General features: G+C 46.3%; 1 protein-coding gene across 1 annotated transcript; it reads left to right on the top strand.

Annotated features, from left to right (window-relative positions):
* The first annotated feature begins 782 nt into the window (after positions 1-782).
* Positions 783-9,248, top strand: FAM110C (family with sequence similarity 110 member C). The gene is made up of 2 exons (XM_009971487.3): positions 783-1,985; positions 5,312-9,248. The coding sequence occupies exon 1, from the start codon at positions 848-850 to the stop codon at positions 1,943-1,945; it is 1,098 nt and encodes a 365-aa protein (XP_009969789.2). The 5' UTR covers positions 783-847; the 3' UTR covers positions 1,946-1,985; positions 5,312-9,248.
* The last annotated feature ends 231 nt before the right edge of the window (positions 9,249-9,479 follow it).

Genomic DNA, 9,479 nt, shown 5'->3' with positions numbered 1-9,479 from the left:
ATCTCGCATGGGATCACACAAGTAACAGTTGGACGCGCAGACTGCCCCAGGTGATTTACCTGTGACTTGCGTGTCTAACTTTCAGGTGTTTAAATGACGGCCAGCGGCCCCGTCCTGCCCGCTCAGAACTGCCACCCCCCAGGGCGGGAATTCTGCCCTGTGTTTCTGCAGGGCAAAGATTTATAACCCGCAATACAGATTTATGCCCCCCCCACCCCACCCCACGCCGCGGCGCAGCGGGGGCCCACGACCCAACGCCCCCGCGGGGCTGCCGAGGCTGCTGAGGGGGAGGCGGGAGGTGTTGCCCCGACCCCTGCAAAGCCCTGCCCGCCCCCCCCCCCCCCCCCCCCCCCCCCCCCCCCCCGCCACAGCCCGGCGGGGCCGCGCGCGAGCTGCCTGCCGTGACGGGCCCGGCGCGCGGCGGCGCGGGATTGGCTGTCGCCGGGCGGCGCGGGGAGGGCGGGCGGGCGGGCGCGCGCGCGGGGCGGCCGTGGCAGCACGGGCACACGCGGCGCCCCGACGGCAGCGGCGGGTGCGCGCGCGCGCGGCGGGAGCTCGGCCCTCGGCTGTCGCCGCCGCCGCCGCCGGGCGCTCCCCTCCCGCTTCTTCTTTTTTTTTCTTTTTCTTACTTTTATCGGTTTTTTGTTGTTTTTTTTTTTTTTTTTTTTTTTTACTTTTCACCTTTCTTTTTTTCTCCTTTTTGTTTTGTTTTGTTTTGTCTTGTTTTGTTTTGTTTTGTCTTGTTTTGGTTTTTTTTTGTTTTGTTTTGTTTTCCCCTCTTTTTTTTTTTTTTTTTTTCCTTCCTTCCTTCCCCCCCAGGACTGGAAGCAGGATCCCTGCAACTGCTATGCCAACTGAACTCCGCCGGCCCGTGAGAATGCACGCCATCTCCGACCTCCACTCCTCCCTCACCCTGCGACTCCTCAACAAGGGGCCCGAGTACCTCCGCAGGCAGATGGAGGCAGGCACCCCTGGCAGGAAAAGTGCTGTGGAGAGGCTGGCGGCCGATAAGGCCAAGTACGTGAAAAGCCAGCAGGTGATCAGCACCAAGCAGGAACCCGTCATCGTCCTCAGCTCAGCCTCCGAGAGCAGCAGCGAGACCTGTTCGGTGGATAGCAAAGCCATCAGCAGGGACTTTGCCAGAGGGACGGGCGCGAAGCCCCTGGAGCTGGCCAAGGCGGTGTACTCCTGCCGTGCCCCCCTGCAGCACGGCCCCCCCATAGCCAGGCGCAGCACCCCCAAGAGGCAGATGCGGCCGGACTCCTTGGTGATTTACCGCCAGAAATGTGAGTTTGGGAGAGGTCAGAGCCAGGACAGCTCACGGGGGAGCTTGGTGAGGAGGATCTTCCAAGGGTCGGTAAAGGAGAAGCACTTGGCTTCTCCTGAGATGCCCAGAGTCATGGAGGAGACCGCAGCCACCGAGGGCAAAGAGCCTCTCGCAGCAAAAGACGGTGACCATGAGCCGAGCAACCATGGAGCAGGGCACACAGTCGCTGTGAGCACCAAAGCCCCAGGGGTGTGTACGAAAGAGCATGAGAGACCCTCAAAACTGAGTATACTTCCTGAGGAGGTTAAGGAGGTGAAGAGGAGAGGTCTCCATCGCTCCCAGTCGGACATAAGCTCCCGCTACTCCAAGTCCTTCTCCGAGTTTGATACATTTTTCAAGTACTGTGGCCTGGAGCAGGAGGTCATTGAGGATCTCGGGAGAGAGAACTTCTCCGTGGTGTCCGACAACGTCTCCTTCAAGATCCGCAGCATCAGCGTGGCAACGTCCGAGAGCGACTTCACGAGGCACAGCGGGGACGAGGGGCTGCTGGAGGATGAACTCACAGAGCAGGTCCCGAGCAGCACCTCTGTGATCGAGCGCAACGCTCGGATAATCAAATGGTTGTACACGTGTAAGAAAGCCAGGGAGACTAACAAGGTGATCCAGGAACTGGCATGATGGCTTCTTTCAGCGTGCATTGCAGCCTGGGGAACTCAAGGTGTGTGCAAAGCCTCGCCTTGTCGATTTATATATTTCTCTTTCCTCTTTAGCGGGCTGTTGGCTTTTCTCCGTTTATTTTAGTCTTTTCAGGAAGGGCTGAAGGAAAACCTATTTTGTATACTAGGTGTTCCAGTATGGCCTTTTAGCAAAGCAGAAACCCGTGTAGTTACAAAAACCAAAATACAAACAAATGTCTGCAGCTTGCCAGAATAGATCACACCCCTCCACACATGAAATTAGACAGTCTGTGTCTGTGAGGGATGTCTGTCCTTTGTGGATTCCTGCTTTGTAAATGGCTTGTTTTCTCTAATTTCGGCTATATTAAATGCTATAAAAAACCTTAGAAAAGTATTCAACCCTTAATTACAGTTGCTTAGAAAACAGACTGTGCTGAAACAATTACTAATTAGGAGTACACTGTATTTATACTGTACTGCTACAATATTTTCCTCCTTACTCTCCATCCCTCTCTTTCCCTTCCCCTTCTACATAGGCACTCTCAAGTCTCAGGAAAGCAGAGTCAAGTCAGTGTTTCTGCTAGCAGTCTTATTTCCCCCACAGCTTTCTCTTGGGACCATAAATTTTGCTCCAGGTGACCCCCTAGCTCTTCACAGGCTTTAAGCTTTCTGTCCTGTTTGACTGTAGTGGATTTAGTTCCTCTGCAGTGGGTTTTCCGTGCGGTTTGGCACTGGTAGCTGAAAATCATTTGTGTGATTTGCCTTGGTTAGAGGGGCACTTCACTGTTTTTAAACTAAAGGTAACAAATACAAATGTGTGGCATCTAGGCTTGGAAATCAATTACTTCACAGACAGAAGCCGAACAAATTTAGCCCTGGCAAAAGCCGATATCCTGGTTTTAATAAAAGTGGTGTTTATTTTGCATCTGGCCTCCTGAAAAAGGACTGTATTCATGGAGCCTTTGGTATTGATGATCTAGTAAATAACAGCTTTTTCTCCTTCCAATACATGAAGCCCTCAGGATAAGTACTGCAGCTTACAGTGTGGTATTTAAAAATTGCATGAGTAGGTCTTGATACGAAGGATTACATGTATATTTTCTGACAGTTCGTAATTGGTGCATGAGAAGAACATCATTTAGTGTAGATACAACTGTTGATAGAGCATGTGGGCCTTATCAATGTGGAGAAATGTAGTGCTTGAGCCTCTTCCCTCCGTGGATGTGGGGCTGTCACTCCCGATTCCTTTAGACAATAAAATGCAAAAATCCATTTACTTACAGTTCCTTTAGTCTATAATGCAAAAATCCATTTAATTACTTGAAATTGGTTTTAAGTATGTGAAATTTGGATCACTTCTAAAATTTAAATTTTTCTCAAAAGCCTATTTCGTTCCTGCAAGTTGAGGGAGGATGAAGGGAGAGAGAGAGCCATTTTCACACAAACATTTAAAGCCCCTGTAGATAAGAACAGTTGTCAGGTATCTGGCTGACAACTTAAAGAAGTGTTGTTATGTGATAGAACCTTTCCCAAATTACCTTAGAGGGAAGAAAGGGCCCTAATAATTTCTCCTTGCTCATCCTTCTGTGATAAAAGGCCAGGGATATCCAGAGACCAAAACGATGCAGGTGGCAGTTTGTGAAGCTTGTTGCAGCTGCCGGCCTTGCTAAATGCAGAGGATGGAGGGCGGATTTCACCCCAAGCAGGAGCCATGTAACAAAAGCAACCACATTTCCCTCAAGGAAAACAAAATAAAAGTCTGTTTGCTTCTGAATGCCCTTGCCAGCTGTAGGGTCCAGGGCTAGAACCGCAGTCATCACCGCAGAGCCTGCTCAGAAGGGAGCAGTTGGACCTTTGCCCACCCATTTTCAGGGTACTAAGTGTGTCCAGCACTGCAGCTGAGCCAGGGGATGCTGGTGACCACCCCAGGGAGCATCCAGTCTGCAGAGTAGCTGCATCACCAGGGCAAAGACAAGGGCAGGAGAGGGGAGGCTCTTTTCCAGAGGCTGAGACAGTGTCACCTCACGGGCTTGGTCAGTGGCTTTTTTGTTAACATCTTAGACAAAATGACAGTTCGTAGCACGTAGCCTAACAGGGTGGTGGAAAGACCTCCATGAAGTAAACAGCAAGGTTATTCAAGTCTCTGGTCATCCTGCAATAATTTTAATATGTAGAACAAGGGATTGAAATTTCCTTTGGCACCAAAATTTTTGTCAGCCTAAGAAACACTCATCCATAGGGTTCATATTATAAACCCAATTTTAAGCATACCAGGGCTGACTCTCAGCTGATGGACCTCAGCACTAGGGCTATGATTGCTTCCAGGGTAGTTTCTGAAAACTGAGAATGTACTTACCATTTAGGCCACAGAACCAGAAAGTTCAGAAAGGTCAGCTAAAAATACCTGTACACAGCACCCAGAGTAAAGGACAAGAGTCATCAAGAGCTACCATAAGTTAAATATTACACTTACTGGGCAGAATTTAAACTGAGAGTTGTTATCACCCCGTGATTGCAAGATGAGTCCTGTAGTTCTGATAAAATGTTCATCTTTTCTTTCAGTCCTACACTTCCTCTAACAATGCAGCATCCAGTTAGATATCTATGTGCTTTCACTATATCCATGTATTTGGCTCTGTTTAGTTTGCTTATTGGTTATCAATGGCAGTGGAATCCTGTGCTGCACCGGGGAGTGATATGCTCTCCCTGGCACTCCCAGGCACATCCTTGAAGGTTCCTCATTTTACACAGAGGCTTGAAAATTATTGCACCTTCTTTGGAAGAAGAGGCAGAAACCTGTTTTCTAAAATCCAGCATTCATTATGTGTAAAACACCTTTCAAGAACTGCAGGGCTTTTGTGGGCTGGTGATCATCCCATTCATATTTTATGTTCTCTGTTTAATTTTTCATGAGCTCTTTGGGACCTGGTGAGGCACCATGTGAATAAAACAGCTATTTAAAAGATCAGGTTCCCTAACCCATTTCATCAGAGTGATGATTGCAGAGTCTGAGTGTGGGTTGTGACCTTCAGAAAACAGAGGTCCTCAGCGAGATGGGCATTGCTGCTTCTCAGTGGGACATTGCCTGGATTCACCTCTGCAGTTCAGCTCCTCTCACTGTCGGTTCTGTGTGACTCTAAGAAGGGGGATCACTCTGCGTCCTCTTTTCTGGGCTGAATCAAGATTACTCAGCCTTGAGTTTCAGCACCATTCTTAAGTGGATGTTCATTATTCAAGTGGAAATCTCCTGGGAGGGGAATTTACTATGTTGGCAGTAGCCATAAAGAGCTGAATAAAAGCTTCAGAATATCACCTCATGCTTGTCTGATGTCATAAGTAATAAATGACACATTTTTTTCCTCTTCAGAATCCTTGACTTGGAAGTTGAACAACACCAGACACAGGAGGAGACTCTTCCCTCATCTGGATCATGACTACTCTGTCCAAGTTTAGTATTTTAATTCTTGCCTCCTACCCTCACCCTCATCCCCTGGCAGCCGCACTCTTGTCACAAACGCAGGAACATCCAAGAGCACGATGGCAAGTGGAGATTGTGAACTGTGCCCCAGCAAGGCAGCGGGAAATGAAAGCTCCTGGAAAAGCAAAGCGTGACAGCAGCTGCCATCCACGATAATATTCAACATCAGCTCACTGCCCCAGGATGCCATTCCAGGCTGTGACAGAAGGTCTGTGTTGTTCACCCGTCTCTCTCCAGCAATGAATTTGTTGACAGGGATGGGGTGGGAGAAAGTGGGAATGAAGTGGCAATGACCTCTGGGTCAGGCGTTTCCTTGCAGGCAGACAGGCTCCACCTGGATGTTGAAAGGCTTTGTCTTACCAGGGCTGTTTGACCAGGGCTCATCCTGACATGATTAGACATTATTTGCTTGCCTGTTGAGGACTGTGGCAGCTTTATCTGGCATACTTGATGAACACGTTGCAAGCTAAATCCCTGCCAGGCCTCTCTTTCTCTGAGAGTATTCAAGCCAAATTGGAGTACCTTGTATCCATCTAGTTTGCTCTGTCACACAGCTTGCTCAGCCAGTGGGGAGCTACTTTAAAACCCTGCCCAAAGGGTTTTCAGGAGCATGGTTCCAAGAAACAGGTAGTCAAAAATGAGGGAGGATTTTGCACTGTGACTGCCTCACTGCACAGTGGTACAATTCACATGTAGGTAGGCTCCTTCGCTTTGTTTGCAACGTGTCTCTGACTCTGACATTGCAAACATTGCAAGGTTTGGCAGCTTGCGGTTTAGCAGTGTTAATTTTATGCACTGTGAGTGAGCAGTGAGCTTAGAGAATCACATTGGGAAATTGCACCCCAGGCTGTGTAAGGCCACACTTCCCTAGCGTGGGTCTGGAATAGGGCTGTGCTTGGGATGTGCAGGATGGTATCCCCATGCTGCAAGTCAAGAAGGCATGTTAGGGCACAGCTGTGCCAGGTAGATGTCCTGATGGGGTGAGACCCCCAGTGTAGACAGCGCCTTACTCAATATCATCAATAAAATGCTACGTTTGGACTGGCCGAGCTGAATGTGTTTTAAAAGCTGATAAAAAGTACTTTGAATCATCAGTGTAGTGAATGAGGCCTCTACAATAACTCATGGAATTTGCTGGCTGTGCCTCAAACACTTAGCTCAATACGTCATTGCTTGCTAGAAAATGTCTTGCACCAAAGCATTTTCTTGTGGACATTGCAAACCACAAAAAAATGCAAAAATATCCCCCAGTCAAAGTGAAAGCCCATTCCCCTTTCAGCTGCACCAGCGCCCGTGTGTGATAGCTGCCCCGCCGGCCTGACGGTGACTTGACCTGGGGGTCCTGCAGAGGTTAAAATTTTACTTTGTGTTGCCATGGATGTGGTGTCCTGGTGTCTGGCTTACCTGGCTGCAAGACCTGCAGTGTGAGGAGTCCAGAAACACCAGCTTTCATTCTCTGAATTCCTGCTGCCCGCGCCGTGGCAGCTCGCCCCGCTGCCTCTCCGCGCCCAAAACAGCTGTGGGCACAGACAGGCGGATGCCGAGCTCAAGTGAGCACTCGAGCTGTGTTTTTCAAGTGTTTGCTACTCTCAGTAAATACATCTGGAGGAGCGGAAAGGGCGAGGGTGAGCATCAAGGATTCAGTAAAACATTGGTGGTAGGAGAAACAGTTGCCCATTTTAACCTACGCCAGCGCTGCACACTGGAAGAATTGTCCTTGTGCTCATCAAGCGGTTTAGTTAACGTCAGTTAAATTCACAGCAAGATCATCCAGATTGCACTTCCATATGTTTTAAATGTGCGTGTCGGTCCCTGGATGGTTAGTTCTCAATTACAGCAACGGTTTGGGAATGCAGGGCATTTGTCTTCATTTTCTAGTGTTACGTACTAAGGTCTACATGTCTGAAGTTGTTGAGATAGATGGATAACAATTCCAGATAAAATAATTGTTGAACCTACTTCCCCCTTGGAAGAAAACTAAATAGTTTGTACCAGTGAGCTTCTGCAAATTTAAGAGAGAGGGTAGTACATGGGGATTTTTTTGCTAAATAATGAAATTTCCATGTATATTTGTTACATAATTATTAAAGGATGATTCTAAGAAAACTCCAGCACAAGATGCTGCTAATATAAGATTTATGCACTTAGGGTGCAGGTTTTTTAAGGGACGCAGTCTAGGTTTATTAGTCAGGAACACAACCTGACATATCTGCTCTTTTCAGGCTCACCTTGCAAGGTGCTGTACTACATAAATGTTTATATGCATTTGTCCAAGCTAAGGCCTGCTTTTCTTTGAAAACATGTATGACTCTAGACAGCTCAGAGTGCAGGAAAAGTCTTTTGCATTACAAATCAGTGCCCTGCCACAGGAGAAGAGATTTATTTTGTTTTATTTCCAAGGAAATTTTTGGTTTCATTTTCAACCTTCTGTTTGTTTTTGCTCTTTTAGTTGAGCAGTGCTCAAAAGTTAAGGTGAAAGATGCATTGGTCATGAGTTTTCAGTGTTAGGAAGGAATATGTTTAATTTGCTTGTAAGTACTGAACAGCAGCCTTTCTCAAAATTGATGAAGGTTTTATGGCAGATCTGAGTGAAGTCAGAACTGGCTCCGTTCTGAATATTTTTTTAATCCCTCTTTTTGTCTTTATGAACAGTTCAGTGGGGTTGTGGTGACTTTCCAGACTGATACATGGCAAAATTTCCCTGGCTTTGTTCAAACTGATAGGAACCCCAAGTATCATTTACTTCAGAGACAATGTGAATCTATCCAAGATCTTTCCCTGATAAGCTATAGATTGTCTTTATTTAATAATAGCTTCTGGGTATGCTAATAACCTACCTTTCCTGGTATGCCAAAACAACAGTAGATGACAATCCTTCTTTCTCCATACATCTTGGGAATGGGTAATCCAGTGATTTTTCCAAGGAGTGGGAACTCTGGGCTTCACTCAGCTCCTGTTACTGTTACAAGTAAAGGTTTTTAATTACTTCTGCTGGGTCTTTCAGTCATGTCCCTCAAAATGAGAAAAACTTGCTAATGTTAGTCACTACCTATCTTTTTCCCAAAATAATTCTTGAGATTTTTTTTTTTTTTTAACTATTTGATTATTAAAGACATGCTTTAGAAGGGGTGGGATTTTTCAGCTGTAGAAATAAACTGCGGTAAAGCGGGCCATGGTGGTATGAACAGAAATTTTAGCAATGGAGTTGGGTTTACAGTCTTTTGGGAAAACTAAAACTGGGGCTGAGGGAAAAAGCAAATAATAAATTGAATTATTTAATTTGACTAGAACTGTGCAAACTAAAATACTCAAATGGAGTGCAAGTGAGCAGTTGCTAACTTCTATTTACACCCAAGTGTTTCAAGGTGCTCCAGTGCTGTGACAAGGGGCAATGTCTGTGGCTGTAGTGTAACTGGCAAAAGGTACAAAGTCTGTCTTTTATGTCCTGGAAGCAAGTATTTGCAATAAAGGCATCAGATAGAGACTGTAATCTTTGCAATATATTGTAAATATTACTTTACAGAAATCTATAAGAAATATAAATTGTTCAAATATATTATGTATATTACTTTTCTAAGGGATATAAGCCCTCCTGTTTTGTGAAATTGGCCAAACATTGCATCGATGAGGATTAGGCAGAAACTTTCTTCTGGGAGCAGGTTGTCCTGTCATTGCCTCCTGTGAAGTTTCTTGCATCTGAATCCTTTGAAATGGAATACTGGTTGGATCTGGTATGGACATTTCTAAGTTGCTATGTTTATATCCCTGTGAAAGAACCTGTGCGCTATTGAATGCATACAAATAAAACTACCACTCTGAAAGTTAATGTTTTTTTTGAAAAAGTATACTTTTATTCTGTTGTCTCCATTAAGGTACTATTATTGTAAAGCTAGAATCCCATTAGGGAATTAATTTGTCCGTGAGCGAGGCTGATACTAGACTGTGAACATCTGAAAGCGCAGTGCTTCCCTGGGCCATACCTAGACCCCTGGCTGAGAGCTTAGGCAGGGAATCTTGTAAGGAGATGGCACAATAACTGTTAGCTCTCAGTATCAGT

This window comes from Tyto alba, unplaced genomic scaffold, assembly GCF_018691265.1.
Source record: "Tyto alba isolate M040663 unplaced genomic scaffold, T.alba_DEE_v4.0 Super-Scaffold_40, whole genome shotgun sequence".
In the NCBI taxonomy this organism is placed as follows: Eukaryota; Metazoa; Chordata; class Aves; order Strigiformes; family Tytonidae; genus Tyto; species Tyto alba.
Note: the sequence above shows the minus strand (reverse complement) of the source record. Positions and strands in the feature narration are given on the sequence as shown.